Source organism: Elgaria multicarinata, chromosome 2 (genome assembly GCF_023053635.1).
Source record: "Elgaria multicarinata webbii isolate HBS135686 ecotype San Diego chromosome 2, rElgMul1.1.pri, whole genome shotgun sequence".
Lineage (NCBI taxonomy): Eukaryota > Metazoa > Chordata > Lepidosauria > Squamata > Anguidae > Elgaria > Elgaria multicarinata.
The window spans coordinates 77,425,988-77,450,122 of NC_086172.1; the positions used below are offsets into that span (position 1 = coordinate 77,425,988).

A 24,135-nucleotide genomic window follows, 5' to 3' on the forward strand; every position below is an offset into this window, starting at 1 on the left:
TTCCGAAGTATAAAAAGGGGTTTTATTAATGTCTATGTACAAATTTACAAAGCCAGAAACAGGAGAAATACCAACAGTGTTCAACCATAAACTGCCTTTTCTTTCAGTTTACAGAAAATCATTACCACTTGATTCAGATTTTTAAAAAGCAAACAAGGGAGAAGACTCAGACATTCACAGGTTGGATAAATATTCAGCCTGGCTTCAAACGTAGACAAAGACCCTACATTTCCTGGAACTTAACAAGAGGGGTTTAGAACTAAGTACTGAAAAATGTTTAAGTTTTCCCTCTCCTCTAACATATATCTATCGAGCAGCACTGAGGTGGGGTAGAGTGCTGAGTAGTGAGTGAGGGGAAGTGGGTCCTCCTTACCTTTACTTAAGGGACATTGCAATGTAGCTGATTCAGCACTGTGCCGGCACACAGCTGCTCACTGGCCAGCAGGATCCAGTGTAGACACAAGGCTACTGGATAGTCAGTGCTGATACAGTGCTAAGCCATCTTCCCCCTGCCTCTGGATGCCAACCAGGGAAGGCATGGGGATTCCCATCCTGCTCAGTCAGTACTCAATGATGGCAGCTGCATACTGTGTTCTGTCCCAGCTTGCTACAGCCCCCACCAATGGAACTATTGGCAAGTTTCAGCACCTAAAGTGTAACGGGATTATTCTGGGAGTAATGTTACAAGTGAAAACACCCAAGAAAAATGGCAGGACTGATACAGATTTAAGGGCAGAAACAACAGTCCATTTTTTTAGTCAGGCAAGCAGTAACAAAGAACAATGCTGCCAAAAACCAAGGAGTTGGCAAAGATAAGGATGGAATGAGGGGTTCGTATCCTGCAGTTCTGTGTCTGATGTGAGAAAAAAGTGCATCTTTCATTGGCCTGTTCTGTAACACCAATCTGCAAATGTTGCAAATTGGACACCTTGTAGAATTATTTTTGAGATGAATGGAAAAACACCTTTGGGCTTGGAAAGGAGAGGTGAAAATGTGGAGTTCAAAATGGAACCAGCCAAAGTGCATGAATCAGTTCTTGGTACCAGCTCCACCAGGGAACTGGACAGAATGGTATTCCACCTTTGTCTCAACTGGGATTAGGAGCTGCTTTAGAGAGGAGTGGTCAAGCCTATTTTTATTTCACAGGCCTATTTGCCAAATACACCTCCAAAAGGAATTCCAAGTCCACGCAATTTCTCCTTCAGGTCATTAAACTGAAATATGTATCCTCAAAAAGTTACAATTTATCCAACAGTAAAAGGTTCTGAACTGTACATGTGTGGGTAAAAAAAAAGAAAAAGAAAAAAAAGCTCTCATGTGCTTGAAGTGGCTTTCCGCCTCTTGAGTCGAGCGCGCCAGTCATCAGGCAATGCCTCAAAATTTGCATTTCTCTCTGCCATACCGCTGTAAAAAGGAAGAATACACAGGAAAACGATTAGGCTAGTGAGTCAGCCAAGAGGGAACTGAAGAGGTCAAAATCTCAGACAGAAGGAACTTTTTTCCCCAGAGATATGTCAATCTGTGGAAAGACATAACCCAAGAACCGGCTGTCCTGCGTACACAATATATGTTTACCGTTTCACCATTATAGTAAAACTTCTATGATATAGCATGTTAAAAAGAGAAATTCTCAAGCAAAGATTTGGAGAGGCATCGCTTGTCCAGCGTTAGTACACACAATCTGGGCCACACCACATCTATGACCCTGTTCAAACGACACACTATAAGCCATGGTAGTTAAGCATTTTGAGCTAAACGTTATGGCTTAGCATGTCATGTGAACCACAACTTACATGTCAAGTGAGCAATTCCTAACCATGGTGGCTACATAACCATGGTTTAAACATGCTCACAAACCATTTACTGCAAAAGAGTTAGTGGCCTAACCATGGCTAAGCATGTCATCTGAACAGGTCCAATCTGTACACAGGATCTCTCTTACTCCACAATTCCACCCACCCCTTTAATTTGGCCATCTAAATGTAGGGTCAGGACAATCCTGCTAACAGATAAATGCCCCCAGTTTGCTATATGCAGTAAGTAGGGGGCATGCCCAAGCTTGGGACTTGTTTTTGCTGTCCAAGTAAAATCTATCCAGTTCCCAAAATGAACATCTAAATACCTCCAAGTGCATACACACACCCTCCTCACCCTGCGAGGGCAACATTCTCTTTTGCTGAAAGGTTTATAATACATAGATTTGTCAAAGGCACTGTACACTGAGGTAAATCCTTCTGTGTATAATAAATGCTGTGAAATCACTTCATACAGAAAAAAACTGGATAAATCTTTCAAGGAATGCTTAACTACATACAAGCTTCATCTTGTAAATTGCCTTGGAAAGTATATATTGAAGAGCAGTCTATAAACATAGAAAATAAAATAAAAATAGACAGGTCCCCCATGCCAAAGACATAAGGTTTTCCTGAGGTTATGCTGTGACTGTTGGAAATAAGGATCATCCCTTTACTTATTGATGCCTCTCATCTACTTTGCTGATTGTACATTTTGCCCAATTCCATGGGAGTAGGCTGATAAACCTCTTCAATCTGCCTTGCAAAAAGGGATAGCTACAATCAGATTGAGCTAAACCTTGCAGAGACAGCAGCCAATGAAACCCACAACAAATAATTAATTTGCCAATAATTAGCATCACATATCCTGATGGACAACAGTGACCAGTGAACAATTTATTTTGAGGGGATGATGGGGGGGGGGAAGAGGCCTACCTAACCATATCTTGCAGTCTCCCTCATACCTAATTAACTGCTGCTGCTTCCATTCCTCAATTCGCTTCTGTGACATCACGTCCCGATCCTCATCACTAGAGCTGGAGTTTTCCTCCTCATCCAGTTCCCGTTGAATGCTCTGCCACTTTTTTACGAGAGATGGCATCTTTGTCTTGGTTTTTTTTCTCTGTAGCAAAACATTTATCATGTTATCATAAGTATCAGAGCTGGGCTTTCATGGAACTCTTTGTTCTCAATCCTGTTAGTTAGGATAATGTACTATTAGGTAGGGAGGCTGCCTTTTCTTCACAGACAGGAAAGAAAATATTATCCTGTCAATTCTTTCTGGTTAGTCTCATATTGGAGTATATCATACCAAGGGAAAAGAAAAAATTACATGGAGGATGGTCAAAGAATAACTTTCAAGTGGCACCAGTTATGCTCTAAGGGAAAGAAAAAAGCTAAGCTATTTGAGACTAGAGATAAAGCTAACTTCTCTCATGCACTATAGAACAACTATGCTTACTGGGGGTGGGGGAGAGAAACGGTCATGAATTTATAAACTTCCCAGCACAGAAGTTGACACATTGGCATAAGAAAATTAACAGCTTAAAGCTGGTATCTCCAAGGTTATTGGGATTAGGCTGACCCACAGGCCCAAGGAGCTCCTACATCCGCTATGTGTTTCTGAAATCCCAAGCCCTGAAGCTGCCAGGTTCTCCACTTGGTATCTGCCATCGCACAAAAGTGTACCAGTTCTACAACCTGTCACAGTAAAATAAAGCACATTTCTACCTATATGCATCTTGCCCTAAATTGGCACTTACAATGAGAGGTGATAAAAAATTAAGTACTTACCTTGCTAACTCTCCTAAGCTTTTTTGACTTCTCTGGAGGCAGCGCTTTGGGAGCATGTGGAGGTGGCGACAGTGGCGGTGGTGGCGGCGGCGGCGGCAGTGGCAGCTGTTCTGCAGTGCTAGTGGCAGGCGGGGGGCCTTGTGAAGGAACCGGCTGTGAAGTGCCAGCAGAAAGTCCAACAGGAGCACTACACTCGGAATAGCTGATAAGTGCTGGCTGCGTTACTCCAAGATAACTCTGTTGCAAAGTCACCCCTGGGTTCTGAAGGCCTGTAACAACAGGGGGGGAGGGGGGAAATGGGAATATTTCCAAAACTCTGCAATGGAGATCAAAAAGCAAAGGAGAATTAGAGGTATGACACTCACCTGTAGTCATAACTGACTGGCCGTAGAGCACTGGACAGCTTCCAATGGTTGCTGCTCGTTGCACCAGTCCAGCACTCATTTCGGAAGCTTTTCTTTTTATAGATTTAACTGAAAGAGGTGCGGATATGCTGGTGTCAGAGCTGGTCTGGAAGCAGACAAAAGCCAGTTAGTTTTGTTTGTGTGAAAGGTCTCTGTAAACCATTGGAATACTACATAAAACCATTAACAGGCCATGATAGTCATTCCTTTGTAAAGTTTGATCTGATGCTAACAAGCTCAACTGTTCTCTTATCTGCTGCAACAGCTGTGTCTCCCCATCTCAGTTTCACTATCACAAGAGCTGACAGAACATCTAAATATTGGATCATCTCCTTGTACACAGAATCGTACTCCCCGCAAACCTTAAGCAAGAAAACCTTATTTTCTCTCCCCTTCACACACACAAATTACTGTTTTTTATACAGACAGGAAAATGAGTGCTCTTCTTCAGGACAATCTAGGAGGAGGGCTTTCTCCGCTGTGGCACCCCGGTTGTGGAATGAGCTCCCCAGAGAGGTCCGCCTGGCACCTACACTGTACTCCTTTTGTCGCCAGCTGAAGACCTTTTTATTCACTCAGTATTTTAACACTTAATTTTAACTCAAATTTAAATTATACTGTTTTAACTCTTTATTTTAACCTTATATCAATTGTGCTGCGTGGTTTTATCGTGGTTGTGCTTTTTATATTGTATTTTGTATTTGTATTTTTAACTTGTTGGTTGTTTTATGATGGTTTTAATTTTTGTGAACCGCCCAGAGAGCTTCGGCTATTGGGCGGTATAAAAATGTAATAAATAAATAAATAGATATATAGGAGAGGTCTCCAAACCCTCAAGGCAGGGGTTTAGTATGCACTAACTCACTTGACTGTTAGCTACTGCTGGTCGGAGAAGAGGTTTCAGAACAGCATCTTCCTCTGTTCCTGGTGCTGGTGGCTCCTCGTCTCCCTCATCCTCCATCTCTACTTCTTGAATTTCCCCATCTTCTCCTGGGGGTGGAGGAGGTGGCGGTGGGGGAGGTGGTGACTCTGGCGGAGGTGGCGGCGGCGGCGGCATTTCCAAGGGTAAAGGGGGTTGGAGTACAGGAACAGAAGGCTGAAGCATTGTCCAAAACGGACTGAGAGGCACAAGAGATGTAGCTGCAGTTTGACTAGAAAGAGACTCTTTACCAAGAGAACCTAAAGGAAAGATACACAAAAAGTTTTGATTATCCAACACTTCCAATGCCCACTCAGCCAAATGTTCTTCTCCAACTTTTATGTACTTTTCCCAGAGGGAGACACATTTCCTTGGAAAAGCTATCTTCTATTAATAATTATTTCATGAACTATCTCCCCAAACTCTGAAAACTAAACTGGAAGAAGAATACAAACAGCAAGAAATTACACCTCCCACCTCCACATGATGCAGCACATATGCATACATAATGATGGACAGAGATCCCCCGGCTGAATATAGAACAGAGGTCCTCAAACATTTTGGGCTGGTGGGCACATTTGGAATTTTGAGTGTGTTATGTGAGGGGCCTAGTCCTTCACAAAACGGATGCTACAATGGCTTTGTCTAGTGACAAAATACCCATTTCTCAGAAGGAAAACTGGTGAGGCTTAAATAGAAGTAACTTGCATAAGAACAAGTAGAAGGCAGAGATGGGGTCTGATTTACAAAACAAAAAACATTCTCTTGAACAGTTTTCTGCTCCAACACTCATTTCCCAGAAAGCAAACTGATGAGAGTCAGCCACAAACACTTTTCCAAAGGGTACAAAGTAGAGGTCAGGTTTGAAGTTCAAATGCCACAACACATATTTGCCCCCAAGGAAAACAAAACATCCATTTCACAGAAAGCAAACTGGTGATGCTCAGAGAAATGCACACACAGGCAAAACCAGCCAGCCACACCAAATTATGAGATAACACATGCACACACATCTCCTCTTGTTCCCTGTTCCCAGTTTATTTTGTTCTTTACTCTGAGCAGCTGGACATGCTTCAAAACAATGCACTGCGCTGCAGCCACCTGCCATTTTTATTTTCCAAGAATGCCTCTGAGGGCCATGTGGGGCACAGAGGAATTTTTAGACATAAAGATGGTGATGGAGACTGACACTTCACTTTGCAGCATGACAGCCTCCCAATTAATTTAAAATAATAATAATCAGGAGATCCAGTGAGCCCAACAGGCACCACAGGAGGTGTCCATGGGCACCATGTTGAAGTCCCTAGATATAGATTAACACTCTTCAAGCAACAGCCATTTCAGTGCAACTCCACTCTGCATAGTTGAATATTTAAACACATGGGTATTTCTGAGCAATTGCCCTTCTGCATTACACACACTCGACCCCCCTGCTATGACATTCCACCTTCCTAAAATGTTGTTTCAAATGAAATTAGTTGGGTTGGGGGGGGTGTCCAGCAAACCCACCAGGTCCAGTACCTGCAGTGTTATCAGTAGATTCTCCAGACTCTGTTTTCTCCTTCAGTGCTTGTTTAGGAAGAGCTTCTGCTTTATTCTCTAGGATTTGCCCCTCCTCTTCCTCTTCCCCATCTGGGAACTCCCACTGGGATTCGCCTGATTGCTCGTTAACATAGAAATAGCGCCTATGATCCCTAAATCACAAGAAAGAAAACAAGGCTTTATGCTCTCATCCCTGTACTGACACAATGATGTAGTCCTCTCCCGCGACAGCGGAGCGCTCTCACAGGAAGAACCTTTTACACTAGGACTGCTGTTCACAAAGGCAACAAACAGCTTTGAGGAAGGGTTTGCAAGATGGGCTTACTCCAAACTGTTTGTGGTGCTGGCTCTGTGATCACAGCCCTGACCCTCCACTCCGAGAGTAGAGGGTTAAGCGAAACAGCTCGCTTGTGGCTGGTGTGCAATTAACGTTCAAGGATGCATTAGGAAATAGACTTTTTAGGTAGTCTCAGGGTTCATTTCCTTCCAGAATAGCAAAAGAGAAACAGCCCAATTTATGAAAGATGGCTGCTCCCCCATGGACTGCTGCAGTCACATTTATGATACTCTTGGTGTCAGACATAGTGAATTGCTACTGAGAGGGAAGAGGATCTGGGAGCTGAAAAACAAAAGAGCAAAGATTTCAAATAAACAAAAATAATCAAGAAAGCCAAATATAAGAAGAAATAGTTTGGTCTGACCTGCTGGCAGGAGATAGTTATCTTGTTCTTCGTTGAGTTCCTCAGTCAGTGGGCTTTCCATAAGGGCACAGACGTTACTTGGGAGCGGAGTTCCTGAGATCCTGCAATGTGCACAGAGCTCTCGCATGCGCGACCCCCCAAGCCCGCCCTCCTTAGCGCATTTACACTCAAGAGTAAACACCAGCTCTGTCCAATCGCGGAATCAAATCCATTTCAAAACACTTAACAAAGACTTTATATTTCTCCAATTTTTGTGGCTGGCTGAAACTCTGTATGTGCCAGAGGCTCTCTGCCCGCTCAGCACCGCTAAGTGCAGCTGCTCTCAGTCTCCAGATAGATGACGGCACGTCGGCAGGTGGTGATGGTCACAAATCATGTCTGAGATGTCAAAGGTGAAAGGTGAAAAGGGGAGAAGAGTGCGTACCTGTCCCAGTGGCAGGACCAGCCTTTAGGGGCGGCGTTTATTTCATACTGTTTTAGCTGTTCAGCTGCATCTTGCAATTTGCGTTTGAGGTAGTTTCCTTGGAGAGCTCCTTCCCGCCAGTCTGCAATACGGGTCTATGACAGGCAGGCAAAGAAACAAGAGAAATAATGAAAAAACTGTAGACAATTGGGCTCATGCTTGACACATCCCATTGAACTGTGCAGCTCTACACAATGCTAACTATCCAAAAGGAGGCAGCACTACTGACATAGAACACGAGCAGGAAAATTAGATATAGCCCAAGAAGGCCTTAGATACAATATTGAGCTAAAGCATTCGGGGGAGGGGGGAAGGAGAGAGACAGACTGCTATCTATGCCACAGTACTTAAACTTCCTAATTCTTATCACACTGCAATGTTGCCAGTTGTTTGGCTCCCTACGTTCTGTAATTTATTTTCTATAAAAGGTAAACTTTAGTTACCTCGGTCTGTAACAGTAGCATGTGGAAGTTAGAGATGGATTGTCTACTGATGCCCAAGAACTCCAGCTTGCTTATCAACATGTTGGCCAGCTCTCCAATCTGAAACTGCCAAAAATAAGGCAAGCAAGAGGTCAAGAATTTATTGTCAGTCACAATGCACAAGGCTACTGCAATACTGTCTCTGAAGTGCACAGCCAACATCTGTTTCAATAACAAGATGCGTCATCTGAGCAGTAACTCACAACTGCAAATTTTGAGGCTAATGGAAATAGCAACTAGTTCAATTCTAGCCAAATGTAGGAAGTATGTTCCACCTCGTATCAGCAGCCATTCTGACAGAACACTGGATGATTTAAGGTCTTCTCTAATTATAACCTTGAGTGTTACACATGGATAACCCATATGTCCATTGCAGTTACTTAAAATTTATTCTCACATGAGAAACAGGTTGTTTCATCTTCCAGTGCTAACATGTTCTGAAATAAACTACACTTAAATACAGCAGTAACAGATTTGGAGAACAACCAAATATATTTGACTAAATGTTGTTTGACTACTTGTTACAAACACATCTTAATATAATGTGTTAATGCCTTATTTGCCAAATTCTGTGCCTTATTTTCAGTGCCATACTTTCCAAATTCCCATCGAAACAGATACTGATTAAGATACTACTGTGAGTAAGAAGCAACGTCTGATGCACATAAAGAGCAAGCAGAACCGAGAACAGCTTTAGAAGTACTCTTCATGATAAGCTGCAAAGCTTTGAACTGCCCCAGAAAAGGTTAAGTACTGATAGGGATTCTAAGGGTCAGTTCAAACCACAAAGGCAGGGAGGTGGGAAAAATGGGGGAAAGGAGATTCAAACAGTGTTGACCCTTTTCCCACCAACTTAGACTAAATACCACTACATAGCAACCAGTTAGGCATGCACATTCTCTATGGTCTTAGATTCTAGACAACAAATTACCAGTTATGTCTCCAGTTCACATTATTGCTGCAGCCATCAGTGGCCATTTTGAATATTCAAGCCATGGTGTGTGGTTGCCATGGCTTACTGTGTTGTCTCAACCAGCAAGGGTGGGTTGTTGGCATGGTTAACAAGCCACCCACAACCTATGGGCTGTTTTAGGGTTGTGGGTGGTTTATTAACCATGCCAACAGCCCACCCTTCCCGGGTTCAGATAACAGAATAAGCCAGGGCTATCACCCACCATGATGTGAATATTCAAAATGGCTGCAAGCACACATTGCAACCTAACATGGCTTAAATAAATATGGTGATCAAGAGAACCTGATCACTGTCTTGCACAGTGGCATCTCAACATGGAGAATATGACTGGTCACTATGTGGCAAGGAGAAGGAAGCCAATCCAGTTTGAAAGCACAATGTGAATCTGCCTCAAGTAAAGCTGTTGAGACTTAAGCCCGCTTTAGTTCACACACCTTTAAGTCCTGCTCCTCATCTTCTACCTTCGAAGTCCCTTGTGTTTTCACTTTGTCTTGCGATTCCTCTGCGTCTGGCTCATTCTCAGAGTTCTCATCAGCCACTTCTGGTTCTTCCTTCACTGCTGAAGAGAAAGCAGTGTTCATAAGTCTTGTCCAACAGTACATCCTTCAGCACATCCCATCCAGCTGCCAGTGAATATACACTAGACAATCTGCTATAAATAATTTCTGCAGACATTGCTATAAGTGAGTATGTAATATTTTAACTGTTTTATATTATTTAAATATATGCACAGGCCTTACTTGCAATGTGCCCTATGAATGATTTATATGTAGAATTGAAATTGTTTTATTGTTTACATGTATGCACAGGCTATTCTTGCAATATGCTTTTCTAATTATAGTATTATTTTTTTAGTTCTGTGTTGTCTCATTCATATTTTATATATATACATATATATACATATACACACACACACACACACACACACACACATATATATATATATATATATATATATATATATATATATTATTACAGCCCCTTGAAGAAGGCCTAATAAAAAACAAGAGGCTGAAATGCATCGGGTTTTTCTACTATTCTCTCTTTTTTGTGTTCACAGGTCTCGTTCTCCAATAAACCCTCAACATATCTACTACAATGGCTTGGTGTAAGTGCATAGAAAGATACAGACTTGATAACCATTCTCCTGCATGGTCCCAACAAGCCATGAGTAGTTGTTACATACAAACCAGGCCATAGATGTCTTGCCAAGCTTGGGGGGATGGGGGGATGACACCCACTTTTAAAAAACTGTGTGTGCATGCATGTGTTTTAGTATAAAAGAAGGTCTAATCAGATATTGCATTAGAATTTCAGAAGCTTGAGAAAAGTGACCAATCCTTAGTACTACTAGATGTGACTGAACAGCTAAACGAGTTCACAGCACAATAACCTGACATACCTGTTTCTCCGGGTTCAGGACTCTCTTGCCCCGTCTTACTAGACCCTCGACTGTTGGATTCTGGGCTAGCAACTCCAAAAAGCTTCCATTTCCCTTGATTGGGTAGCAACCGCCGTGTTAGGTCTAACTGACTCCCCTCAGAAAGGGGACTAGAGCCTGAAATGCTCCCATCACCTTCTTCTAAAGCTCTCAGTTCTGCCTATAAAACAAACAAACAAAAATATTTCAGTATCTATCTTCAACCATTCTAATCTCTATTTTATTTATTTTTATTATCATATTTTTAAAGCCACCAATAAGAAAAAGTTATCTGGATGGATTACATGAAGATGAAATACAAGACAATGCCTAGGGCAGCCTCCCTCTATGCATCAAGCCACTTCCCTCACTTGTTAAAAGCCCTTCCTCAGTTGCACTAGCCTTATCTTACCAGCTCTTCCATTGCTGCCCAACTTCCCGTTACTACTACTCTTTTTGCAATCCATGCCCGTTTCCCCATCCCTCTCCCCATATGACATAGCTAATAGAGGTCCTCTGGGCAGAGATTGTGGCAGGAATAGTAGCAGTAAAAATGGGATATCCTGAAGTTTCCTCCATAAAAGCTCATTCAGTTTATTGGTCTGATTTTCTATAGTAGAGCAAGCCCCTAATTTAAACACTAAACTTCAAGTATTATTTTGAAAGAACCAATCAGTCTGGTGTGCATGGGTATAAACTTTGCACTTATAGGATATGTCTCCTATCAATGGAAACAAGTGAGCAAACATTGTGCTTATACAGAACAGCTGGAAAAACGCTATGAATCACCTCTGATCCCAGAGAAACGTGGGGGCTTCCCATCACGTCATATAAACAAAAACCTCTGGCTCCTTCAGGCCTGGTGTTCGCATAAGAAGTCCTTAGGCAAATGTTGGGGCCCTCGTAAAGCCCAACAATGGGTTGAAATAAATAATAAATATTATTTATTATTATTTTTCCACAGTGCTTGAAGGAGTGCTGGGCACCAGCATTTTAATTCCCCTAGTGATTGTGATGTAGTGATAGTATGTTGGGGGAATTGTGAGAGAATTAAAATGGCAGCACCCAACGCTCCAAACACTGTTGCCACCAAAGTTTCATCTGCACCACTCTGAGCCCCAAAGTGCCATTATCTATTTTCTCTCTTTTCTGGTGCTCCATTCAGTACTGAGAATATAGCATATATCTATATGATATCTAGAGAGGAAGAGTGTCCCCCCCTCCACTGCCCCTCCCCCCCTGCTACCTCTGATCTTGGAGGCAGCAGCTGGGATGAGACAGCGGGACTCGTCCACGTGGGGAGAGGGGGGAGCACCCGCTCCTCCACGCGCTCGGGTGAGTTCCAACCTCTACCACTGGGCATCCTTGCTGCTAACTCTGAGATAGCATCAGGGATGTCCTCTAAGGCGTTCCCTCTAGGGATGGGGCTTGGAACACCCCAATCCCCACAAAGTTCCCCAACAGTTGGCATGGACTGGATTCGAGTACCCCATGGATCAGAGGTTCTGCACCCATGAGGTCGATTTTAAGGGACCCGGGAGCCTAAAGTAGTGCAGACATCAGGGTGTGTGTTTTTTAAAGTTTTTTTAAGGCCCTCAATGAACAACTCTAGAAGTGGGGCATTTATCAAGTCACTGACCCAGTTTGCATATAGCCCAAAAACTGCTGTGTGGAAGCAGGCATGAGCAAATACCTTCCGTGTGTTACTTGTTTCTGCTTTCAATCAATAACCCAGGAATGCCCTGATTCTGGGTTATCATGAGATCCAAACCCAGACCAACCCAGAATTAATTCAGCATCAAGACGAATGTTAAACAACACAGGAATTGCAGTGCGATGTGTGAACCAGGTCAGTGTGCACGTGTGTGGTGGTGGGGAGAAATGGTTCATACAAGAAAATGTTTGTTTTGATTTAAGTCATAATGTATAAGTCACTCTTTCACCAAAAAATGAGATGTATAACAAATGAAACACAATAAAAGGAAACTCCTGCAAAATACTACCCAATTAAACAATAAAATATTTGAACAGAAAACAAACAGAATTAGCAAGATGACAAGCAGCACCTTCAAAACCAAAAGGGGGGGGGTGTTAACCAAAACTGAACATACACCAAAATGCTACCTCTGTTCTCCCACCAATGCTCTGCCATTCTGTAAGCCCACATTCTGAAATTATTTAAATGTTGTCCCTTTTAGAAAAACTATCTGGTGCGGGGGAGGGAATTACAAACAGCAGCGTAGCTATCTCCTTCCGTAACTTAAATTTCAGGAAGGTAGACCTTTCTCCTAGTGTTCAACTAACGTCTTGAATGTAAGAGCAGTTTGATAATGGAACCATTACCAAGAGAGGTGGAGGACTCAACCCTTTCTAGAGGTCTCTAAGCATCTCTTGGGGCTGCTCTAGCTCTGGATTTCCTGCATTGAGCGGGTTGGACTAGATGGCTAACAATGTCCCTTCGAAATAGATCTATATTCTACACACAGAAAGGACTTGTGGGAGTATAATCACTGACTTCACAATCATGGCAGTATCACTTTAAAGTGCATGTTGTCATGCAAGAAAGCAATCATGCAATGCCACTCTGTTACAGGCAGTCAATTGGTCAGTTTTCCACTTCTCAAGACTCATACCTTAAGATGGGGCCAGCAACTCTTTCCTCCAGCAGCTGAATCTAACATACCTCTAAGTTGTCTTAGGACCCAAATGAAAACCATAAAGAACTATCCGTATCAAAAGGGGGCTTTGCCTTCTCAAAGACAAGTGGTAGATGTCATATATATCACAGCACTTCCTCTGTTCCAGGCTCTGCAGTGCATCCTTTTCTTCTTCTCTAGACAACAATCCCACCTGAGACCCATCAGGGAAGAGTACCCACATCGCCAATGAAACTAACTCACCTTCTTCCTCTCCAATACCATCTCCAGCTCAAGAGTATCCTGCTCCTCTTCTTCCTCTGCACTCTCCCCTGATTGCACCACACTACACAGGTCTTCCTGAGAAGGGTCTTCCCCAATATCTCGGCTGCCTTCTAGCTGCTGATCAACAACAGGCGCTGCTTGTTCCACTGCCACATCTTCTTCCATCAATGGCTCCACCTCCTCCTTACAGATAACCTTCCGCCTCCAGCGCTCCTCTTCCTCCTTCACCACCTCAGGAAGTAATGGAGCCAGCAATGATGCAGCCACTCCCTTTTTCTCTTCTTCATTGCTTGAAAGAGCCTGGATACCTTCATTGACTTCCTGTGAAGTAAATGAGATTTTGCACCAAAATGTTAGCTTCCTGGAGAAAGTCACAGAGAATAAAAGTCATGCTATAGTGCTAAGAACTGCTAGAACACATGAGGCTAATGTAAAGCCATTTCAGACAGAGACCACATATGCCATAGACTGGACATGAGTGCAAAAGCCCGCAAGTGGTCTGCATCAGGAGGTTAATGCTCATTCCAGTTATCATAAGATCCAGCCCTTGCTCTACGAGAGCTCAGTGTGTCAAAGAGGAGTTTCTCCCTTTTCTTTTCTTTTTGCTACAGCAAGCATGGAATCTGTTGATCAGTACCTTGAAGAGTTTGATTTCTAATTGAAGAAAAACAAGTTTCTATTCTGATTGTTATTGTTAACCTGCAAAGCTTGGAAATGTGTGCCCAGTACTTAACAAAGGCCCAAAAGCCAGAGGCCAGAAGTGTACAGAGAACAAAAGCCTTATTTCATAATCCTGATAACTAAAATCCTTTTAAATAGGAATGCCAGGGACCTAGAAACTTATACATGCGAAGCATGTACTCTACCACTGCAACTATGGAATCCCACTCCACCCTACATCTGTGGAGGACTCTTCTGAACCATCCAGATGCACCAGGACAGACCTGTTTACCATTCCATTCTAAGACTGTGACAATATGATCTAGGTCTAGGATGCTAAGATGTTCTGGAAGGCAGTTCCTGCTTCGGAGTGCTTGCAGTCTATTTTTGATCTTTAAAAGAAATAAGATGCACATACAGTCCAAACAAATACTAGAGGAGAGCAGGCACTTTCTATTGAAATTAAGAGAACAGAGAAGAAATGGGTACTTTAAGCCAGCCAAAATGATACTAACTTTCTTCAGTTCACGCTTCACAAGAGTTGTCCTACGTCCAACACTGCTTGGAGCAGGAGCAGCAGCAACAACAGCAGCAGCAACACCTTTTCCCGGTAAGGTTAGATCTGCAGCCATCTGGTAGTTTTCATCAGCCTCTGCTACAGAACTAACAGAACAGCAGGTTTAGTAATGGAAGCTTCAAGGAGCATGAATTCAGTCTCCAATTCAGTGTCATTTTTACCTGTGCTGGTAATGTTGAAGACCCTGTACTTGTGTTGCAAGGTACTGGGGTAGTTCCCAAGTAACCTCATTGGTTTGAGTGTTCCAGTAATAATAGCAGCCTGTATTTTCATCCCAAACTTCCTGCCAGTCTCCCATCTCCACTCCCACTGCAGGAAAGAAAACAAGACTTCAGTTAGCAAGCCCTCCCTCCTCAGCTGTCAGCAAATAAATACAAACTACATTACTGAATATCCTCACCTTTCTCCATGTACCAAGAGATAGATAATGGCTGGGACTGCATTCTTTCCCATCACTCCCAAATTTTTACCCAACCCAACATTCACAAACTGCCTTTAAGAATCATTGGATGTCATAAAACAGGGCAGATTAGCCGTTAAGGCTCTCAGTTTTCATCTTCACATTACAAATGTCATAGCCAGTTAAAATGAAAAGACATCGGAATTAATGGACTAACTACCCTTCCTATGCCACTAGTATGCATTTGAATAAACCACCATATAAGTAACACAAACTAGTATAGGCTTACCTCCTGCCAGTGAGCACTGAGTATCGTACTGCCACTCGGCCACCTGGTCTGTCCCATTTGCAGTTGGCAAAACCTGACTGGTGGCAGATTCCTTAGGTTCTGGGCGTGGAGGAGTTGGAGGTGGAGCAGTGGTGGGAACAGTGGCCTCAGCAGGCTGGGAAGGAGCTGTAATTGCATCTATTTCCTTTTAAAAGTGAAAATAAGATAACAAAGAATATTACTTGACTCAAATAATAAAGAGCATTTAATTATTTGGAAACAGAAAGCGAAATCGCTCAGTTTCCAAGTAAAAGATTTCAACTCCTCTGGTCTGACTGACTCTTTTAAAACACCTGCCCATCAGCACAACATTTTACTCATTTCTTGTTTGTTTTGAATCTTGCTAAGTATTTTCTTTATGTTCTACTCCAGTTCAGAAGAAAGGATCAATTAATGAACCAAAACAGAATTTCTACTTACCGCTAGGAAGTTCGCCAGGGTACTGTCAATGTCTGTCGAATTATTGCCATTTGCATCTGCAGACTGTGCTGGTTTCTCAGACATCTCACTGTCTTCTTCATCGCTGTCTGCATAAGCACCAAGCAAACATAAGCCACCTAGAACAAAAGACAACATAACCGTATGTAGCAATCCATAGCAGCAATGTGTTATAATTACTGAAACTGAGTCTTAGGTGTTGGGATATTTTTAGCAGTATCAGGGGGGGAGGGACGTATGCCAATTCAGACAATACACCACATATTACTCACTTACAACAGTGTACAAGAAATGCCTCAAAGAGATTCCACGGCTTTTAATAGGGGAAATAGCTTTTCTATCATCCCTGTATCCTGAAAACACCTTGCACTCCCTTCAGCACACCTCTAGTATAAAGGGTACTATATAAGAATGTAAATTATGGAGATATACTTGACATTACAACTTCAGCTGTCCTTGCCTTCATTCCAAAACAGTAAAAATAAAAGCTTTTAACCTAAACGAGTTGCACCAGCAAACAAGTGTTTATGCTGTCTTTGGGCTATTGCAAAAATTAAGTCAAGAAACCGACATTTTGGAGGTATTACTATAATTGCTAACGCAAACTCTAGCTCACTGCATAAACAAAACATGCCAGTGCCTTTAGAGCACTTTTCATTAGATTTCAAAACATTTGGCTATCCATAAAGAAAAAATAACAGCACTTTCTCTTATCGTTAATGTATGAAAGAAACGCTGGGAAATTGCTTCAAACTTTTTTACACTAAGAACGCATAGCTCAATTAACCTGATTGTCAAGGAACAGTACGTATAAAACATCTGGAAAAGTACTGATGGGCATGCAGTCCTGAAGATGATGGGTATTATTATTATTTATTATTATTATTTATTTATATAGCACCATCAGTGTACATGGTCACCAAGTGTGGGCGACCAAACTCGATATGCCAGTGGCAGCAGCCGCACTGTAGTGCTTCTAGGTGCAAACACTCATTTCTGGAAGGGGCAGGTCACACACCTTCCAGAAATGGGCGTTTCTGCTTGTTTCAGTGCTTGGCCCTAGAAGAGCTACATCGCAGCCACCAGTGATAGGGGCCCCCTATGCAAGGGCGGCATCGGATCTCACCCGATATATTTGGTCAAACAAATAGACTGAGAAAGATTTTTTCATATTAAAGACTGTAGTAATTTTTCTTGATTTCAAAGGCTAGAATGCTTAACATTTAACAGCCTGCTTTATTAAGCTATAACCTCTCAATCTATCCAGCCTTGTTCAAAATTCTCCAACAAGCCACAGTAAAAACATCCCTGATCTTTCTAAGTAAAACGTAAGACAAAACATCTGTTAATAAATAACACTTAAAATATCAATCTCACACAAAAAATGAGATTTTTTTTACTTTCACATTGTTCTTAAGATGGCTTCTTTAACATCCACAGTATGCCAATAACATGACCTTTGTCACTGCGGGTTAGGGTAGTATTATAAGGGGAAATTAGCAAGGTGGTACCTGTTGGTTTGACAGCTACAGGCCCAATAGGCATATTAGCCTGGGGTGGGTTTGGGGCTGTCCTTGGAGCCTCTTCAGTCACTTCAAAGTCATCTGGGGGGAAAATCAAATATAAAGAAGAAACACTTCAGAAGGATACCACAAGGCTCACTCAATCCTAAAAGAGCTAATAAAATGAGAACATGAATAGATTAGCTTGCTTTAATTGGGAGGATGGAGGGAGAACAGTAAAGGAGCGGGATATTTTAGTAGTGTCACAGAACTTCTCTGTGCACAAGAAACAACTAGATACGTTTTGTGACTATTTATTACTGTTTGCTTATAAAAGAAAAACAAAAGGGAAGCAACATTGTTTACACCACCTTCTATCAACAATATGATAAAATGCACATTCTGGGAAAAAGACTCAAATATGGAAAAGTAATATTAGGTACATCCTTGTGTGTACTATCTAGGTCACCCAAGAAAAGTTGAAGTTAAAGAGCAAAAGTTTCCACCAAGCACATGATCAAATAGATTCATGGGAGCATGAAAGTCTAGTTCCTTCTTCTACCTCACCCAGCCACCCTCTTCTCACCCAGTGCAAATTATTATGATAAACAAGATATTGAAAGGTGTGAGAACTTATAATAAACTACAATTATTATTGAACATGTATTTCCTATAAAACATTAATAAATCAAAATAGTGTCAAAAAGGAAGGCCTGCTCTTAACTCACAGCTCCACAATTAAAATTAATCCATCCTAAATTTTAAAGTTTTAATTCAGCAAGTAGTCAATTAAACTGAATAAAGCTTGCTACTCTAGTTATTATGGGTCTCTACTTGTATTTTTTAAAAATCAAAATAAACCCAGAACAGCTAAAAGTATACATTCAATAAAACATCAAATGCAAAATATAGGATTACAAAATCTAGAACAGCCAACATTAACAATTGCATATAAAAATTAAGTCCTTTGGCAACGTCACCTAAAAACAAATTACATTAAATAGCACTACAGAGACATCAGCAATTATTTGTAGAAACGTTTCCTATCATAACAAAAGCAAAAAGAAACAATTTATTTATTTATTACATTTCTATACCGCCCAATAGCTGGAGCTCTCTGGGCGGTTCACAAAAATTAAAAATATTCTAAGTATAAAACAACAGTATAAAACCATAATATAAAATACAATATAAAAACTCAACCAGATAAAAACAGCAGCAATGCAAAATTACAAATTTAAAACACCAAGTTAAAATTTATTTATAGACTGTTAAAATGCTGGGAGAATAAAAAGGTCTTCACCTGGCGTCTAAAAGCATATAATGTAGGTGCCAAGTGAACCCCCTTAGGGAGCTCATTCCACAGCCGGGGTGCCACAGCAGAGAAGGCCCTCCTCCTGGTAGCCACCTGCCTCACTTCCTTTGGCGGGGGCTCACGGAGAAGGACCCCTGAGGATGACCTTAGGGTCCAGGCAGGTACATATGGGAGGAGGCGTTCCTTCAGATAACCTGGCCCCAAGCCGTTTAGGGCTTTAAATGTTAATACCAGCACTTTGAATCGGGCCCGGAACCTGGACTGGCAGCCAATGAAGCTGGAAAAGGACTGGCGTAATGTGGTCTCGTCAGCCAGTCCCTGTTAGTAAAGGTGCTGTCATGTTTTGTACCAGTTGAAGTTTCCAGACCGTTTTCAAAGGCAGCCCCACGTATAACGCATTGCAGTAATCCAAACGAGAGGTTATCAGAGCATGGATAACTGTAGCTAGGCTATCTCTGTCCAGATAAGGGCGCAGCTGGTATATCAGCCTAAGCTGATAAAAGGTGCTCTTTGCCACTGAGTTCACCTGTGCCTCAAGTGACAGTTCTGGATCCAAGAGCACCCCCAAACTACGGATTCGATCCTTCAGGGGGAGTGCAACCCCGTCCAGGACAGGGCAAACGTCACCTCGCCGGACAGATGAACCACCCGCTAACAGTACCTCCATCTTGTCTGGATTGAGTTTGTTTGTTAGCCCTCATCCAGTCCATTACCGTGCCCAGGCACTGGTTCAGAACAGCCACTGCCTCACCTGGGTTTGATGAAAAGGAAAGGTAGAGATGGGTATCATCCGCATATCGATGACACCTTAGTCCACATCTCCGGATAACCTCCCCCAGCGGCTTCATGTATATGTTAAACAGCATTTCAAAAAGAGTAAGTGTGTACAATGAAGGCACTATACGTATTCAACTAGCATTGTTGAAGGATAAAAGAGCAAATACCTAAGATAAAACGGAATGATATACAGCCTATGAAAACAGTATTTAAGGCGCATTCCCTACACAGTAAGCAAAGCTAAGTACACCATGCCTTTTTTATGACCATTACATTTAGTGGAAGCATCTTGCACTGTTCTGATAATTTCCAAGGAACTTTCCAGAAGATCAGTTTCTAGCGCAAAACAAGAGCAGTTATTATTCATTTACTACACGGGGTTCAGATACCTTCCCTCGTTTTCACAGAACTTATTCCACAATATTTTGTTATTTGGAAAATACAATTCTTGCCCCTGTTAAGAGTATCTATTTCAGTTTTGACTGCTACATAGACTGTGGTTGCATGGGTCTTACAGACATCTCCTAGATAATGACTGTAATATTACTAGTGCTATATTTAGCATTCAAAGGCCTAAACTGCTTGGGGCCAGGTCATCTGAAGGATCGTCTCCTCCCATGTGTACCTGCTTGGACCCTAAGTTCGTCATCAACAGTCCTTCTCCAAGAGCCCCTGCCGAAGGAAGTGAGGCAGGTGGCTACCAAGAAAAGGGCCTTTTCTGCTGCGGCACCCCATCTGTGGAATGAGCATCCCAGAGAGGATCACCTAGTGCTACTCTGTGCTCTTTCCAGTGCCAGGTGAAGACCTTTAGATTTTCCCAGGTAACTTAGTCTTTTAGTTCTAAAGCTTTAAATCTGTTATTGTATTTTAAACCTCTGCATTGCTAAATCTTATTTTGGTTTTACTTTTATACTGGAGTTTAATTTTTTTAAATTTTATATTACATTTTATGCTGTATTTTGTGGTTTTAATTGTTATGAACTGCCCAGAGACCTTCGGCTATTGGGCAGCATAGAAATGTAATAAATAAATAAATAGTGACTAAAGGCACAAATTTCATAACTATTAACATAATTAGAGGGTTAGACCCAGGGCTGTGCTCAGTGGTGTTCCACTGGCACTGAAGAAAAGTAGCAGGATGGTGATTTTCACTGATTCGTTCTTGCCCTTGCAACCTTTGAAAAGCTGCTCCAGAGGGTTGGGAGACCCTCCAGAAAAGCATGGGAGGTGGTACTGGAGCTACAAGAGGAAGGAGAAATAAATGAAAATTGCCACTGGCCACACCAGAGGAGCCTCCACAGTATTCCAGTTACCTTTGTGAACCTAGAAAAGCAAATCTTACTGTCTTTAATAGCTGTGTCATACTTCACCTTTACCACAATAGCTCAAACTCACACCTCTGGTTCTATTTTTTAAAAAACTTTCAAAACAGTATGGCTATCTCAACTTCTTACGTTGTCCCACTATTTCTGTAACATTTAACACTACACTAGCTGCCTATTAGTTGCCGAGCCATGTACAAAGTTATGTTTCTGTCATATAAAACCCTAAACAACTTCGGACCAGGACACCTAGCGGATTGCCTTCCCTTATACATACCCAGGCAACCTTTAAGATCAGCAGAGGAGGTCTTGCTGGTCATTCTGAAATGAACAGAATGTCGCCATGAAGTACCCAGATGGTGGTCCTTCTCTGTAGAGGCACCTACCCTCCCTCATGTGGTTGGGGAAGCAGAAAATGTGGCATCTTTTAAACACCTCCTGAAAACACACTTGTTCACCCAGGCTTTCCCTGGTCTGCACATAAACTAGTTATGGCGCTCCATTTACTGCTCCTTTATTGTAGTTGGAAGTGGTTTTATGCTGTTTTAATGATATGCTTTAAAATTGTGTTTCTAATATTGTATTTTAATGTTGTGAACCGCTGATTCTATTATATTCAGTGGTTTATAAATGTTACAAATAAATAAACAAACATTTACTTGATTTGTTGATGTGAACACTCCCTCATAATGCAAAGTCAATGCTGGAGTATTCATGGACAACCCCCCGCCCCCCCCGCCACTTCCACCCAAAAGCCAGAATACTAGGAAGAGTTGCCAGGTTGTTCTCCCCTCCATCTGCATTAGCTGGGGATAGATTATAACATATTCAGAACCAGATATGGGCTAGGTCTTGCTAGAGCAAATGCAGTACCAACATGATATGGGGTCTTTTCAGTTGCAGCACCACAGCTATCAAATTCTCTCCTCGAGAAAGCCAATCACTGCTTGTCTTTTGACAATTTGAAAATCTGGCTCTGTAAGAATGCTTTTGGATGCTGAAAACACACTCTTTTTATTACTCTGTTGACGATTTTTATGCATTCTTCTATTTTTTAAATGTCATTTTAGTGTTTTTGTCTTGTTTTTTGTTGCCTCAGGAGTCCTTCAGGATCAAAAGTGAAGGATATGAAATAAAGTTAATAAAATAAAAACCAAGCTTACAAACATCTGGGAACCAGGCAGAATATAAATAAGTAAATAAATAAGAAAGATTGAGGACGACCATGAATAAGGGAAGCACACAATAGTTTTTGAACTACACTGTGCTTGTACCAGGATTGCTGCAGACTAGAGCAACCTGGGGAAATATCCTCTGTCATATGTCAACATCTCCCCCCACACCCGCCACTGCTGTGCGCTACGGCAACCTAGTGACTAAATAGCCTGAATGTTATAATAGAAAGATCCAGAACTAAGAAACTGTACTTTCTGCCTCCTGTTCAATAGTTAATGCCAAAAGCACAGCCTACATGGGGGGGAGAGGGGGAGCATATTCTGCACACATTCTTGTCTATGATTTGCACAGGTAAAGAGCAATCCCACCGGAAAGTGATGGGGGCTGCTAAATACCGAAGATTTAAGGCACAATCCCATGTGGATTTACTCACAAACAAATCCCACTGTTTTCAATGAGGTCTACTCCCAGGTCTTTTAAAATTTGTTTATTTACATATAACCGAGCCTTCGCTGATTAAATTAAAATAATACAATAAATTGGGATGCAATCCTAACTAGGGCAAACTGGGAGTTATAGGCCTTATTTCTGTCTAAACATGCATAGGATTGCGCCCTCGGGCACATAACCAAGGTGGGCAGGAGGGATGCAATGTACTGGACTTAAGTTCAAAACCTTGCCAGGCTCACTGGAAGGCTCGGAACAAGTTCTGATTTCCCACCTGAAAAGTGGGGATAGTAATGACCCACCTCACCGAATAAATCGGGAGGATGAACGAGATAAGGAGGTGCCGGGAGCACCTCATAAAACAGCACTGAATAAGTTGTCATCGTATAGCGAAGATACGTTGGTGCGTGGAATGGAGGCAGAAGGCCGGACACACCCCGCTATAATACTCGGCCTCGGTAAAAGGCCCCAGAGAAACAGCCTTCCAGTCCCGAAATTCCTGGCTTTGGGGGGGGGGGGAGGCCGCGGAGAGTGTCCCTCCTTCTTTACTTAAGCGGGAGAGGCGAAGGGGGTAACTATTTAAGCGCGCAGCCCCGACCCAGCCCCTAGGCCGCGCGGCCTGCCTGCGCCCTCACCTGCTTCCGACGCCGAGTCCCCGTCGCCCGGCACGGCTTCTTCCCGGCCTCCGCGAGGCCCCGGCGGCGAGAGCTGTAGGATAGGCCGCCGCCCCACCGGCGCCGCCCGCGACTTCTTCCCCATCGTGGCCAGCTAAGTCTCGGAGCCGACACACAGAAGAAGACGACAGGAGGGCGAAGCGAGCGGGGCCTGGGCCTGCCAGCGGAGGGCGGGGCGGGGGCGCAAGGAGAGTCGGGATGATGAGGCGGGGCCTGCGCCCAACACTGACCCGGCCCAGGCGGCGACGGCTGCCGCCCTGACAGAGCCCACGACGGCGGGCGGCAACGAGCTCCCTCCTCTGGCATGATTTCTCACTCCCTGGGTACAGTGGATGTTATTTAACACTCGGTTTCCGTCTCGTTATTGTCCATGTTTGGTAGCATAAATACAAAATAAAAGTTAAACTCTGTGCATAAGAAGGAATGTGCGATAGCAGTGCAATACATGACCAGCATCATTTATTGCATTTATATCCTGATCTTTGAACTCAAGGTGGCGTAAGTGATTCTTTCCCTACTATTTTATTATCACAACGACCCACCGACCGGTCACTGATTGATCTGCATGGCTGAAAGGTAGGGGTGCATTTGAACCTTGGCCTTCCTAGTTCAGCAATCTAATCCTCAAACAATTGTCAGATAATTTCCAATTACAGCATTTGGGTGGGTGGAACCAGCTACTTTTAGAAATATGTGATTATAGTGAACAGTCGATTGTGGAAAAACATTGACACCATTTCACAAATACACAGATTAGATCAGACAAAATCTAATGTAAAGATTAGGCTAGGGATTTATCTCCATCTTTATACAGGAAAGACTTCAAAATAGTAAAGGCATTGTTTGCCCTGCATGCAACAGCCATTCAAAACATCAGTGGGAAATTTAATATGAAATTCAGACAGGATTTTCAAGGCCAAAGTTTTATTTAACATTTATGTCAGGGGGCCAATTTAAATTTTTCCACAACTGTTTACTATAATCACACATTTCTAAAGCCTTCTCTAAATTCTGCTTTTACAAATGTAAGTTTTCTTTCCTGGAAAAACACTTGGGGTGGGAGGAGCAAGAATTAAAGAAATGTGCCTTTTCTTACCAAGTGCCAGT

At 42.5% G+C, this 24,135-nt stretch overlaps 1 protein-coding gene across 7 annotated transcripts; it reads right to left on the minus strand.

Moving 5' to 3' along the window:
• Nucleotides 1-23,171, minus strand: FNBP4 (formin binding protein 4). 7 transcript variants are annotated; one of them, XM_063116814.1, is made up of 17 exons: nucleotides 22,990-23,171; nucleotides 17,327-17,419; nucleotides 15,798-15,934; nucleotides 15,339-15,522; nucleotides 14,811-14,958; nucleotides 14,588-14,735; nucleotides 13,392-13,733; nucleotides 10,474-10,672; nucleotides 9,506-9,627; nucleotides 8,060-8,164; nucleotides 7,578-7,711; nucleotides 6,420-6,604; nucleotides 4,857-5,170; nucleotides 3,953-4,097; nucleotides 3,588-3,856; nucleotides 2,759-2,916; nucleotides 1-1,404 (listed from the first exon to the last, which is right to left on the minus strand). In XM_063116814.1, exons 1-17 carry the CDS (start codon nucleotides 23,111-23,113, stop codon nucleotides 1,314-1,316), a joined length of 2,898 nt encoding a protein of 965 aa, XP_062972884.1. In that variant the 5' UTR covers nucleotides 23,114-23,171; the 3' UTR covers nucleotides 1-1,313. The 7 variants fall into 7 exon arrangements, with proteins under 7 accessions (XP_062972884.1, XP_062972885.1, XP_062972882.1 ...); XM_063116815.1 differs by having other exon boundaries at nucleotides 6,432-6,604; nucleotides 9,506-9,630; XM_063116812.1 differs by having other exon boundaries at nucleotides 9,506-9,630.
• Between the last annotated feature and the right edge of the window lie 964 nt (nucleotides 23,172-24,135).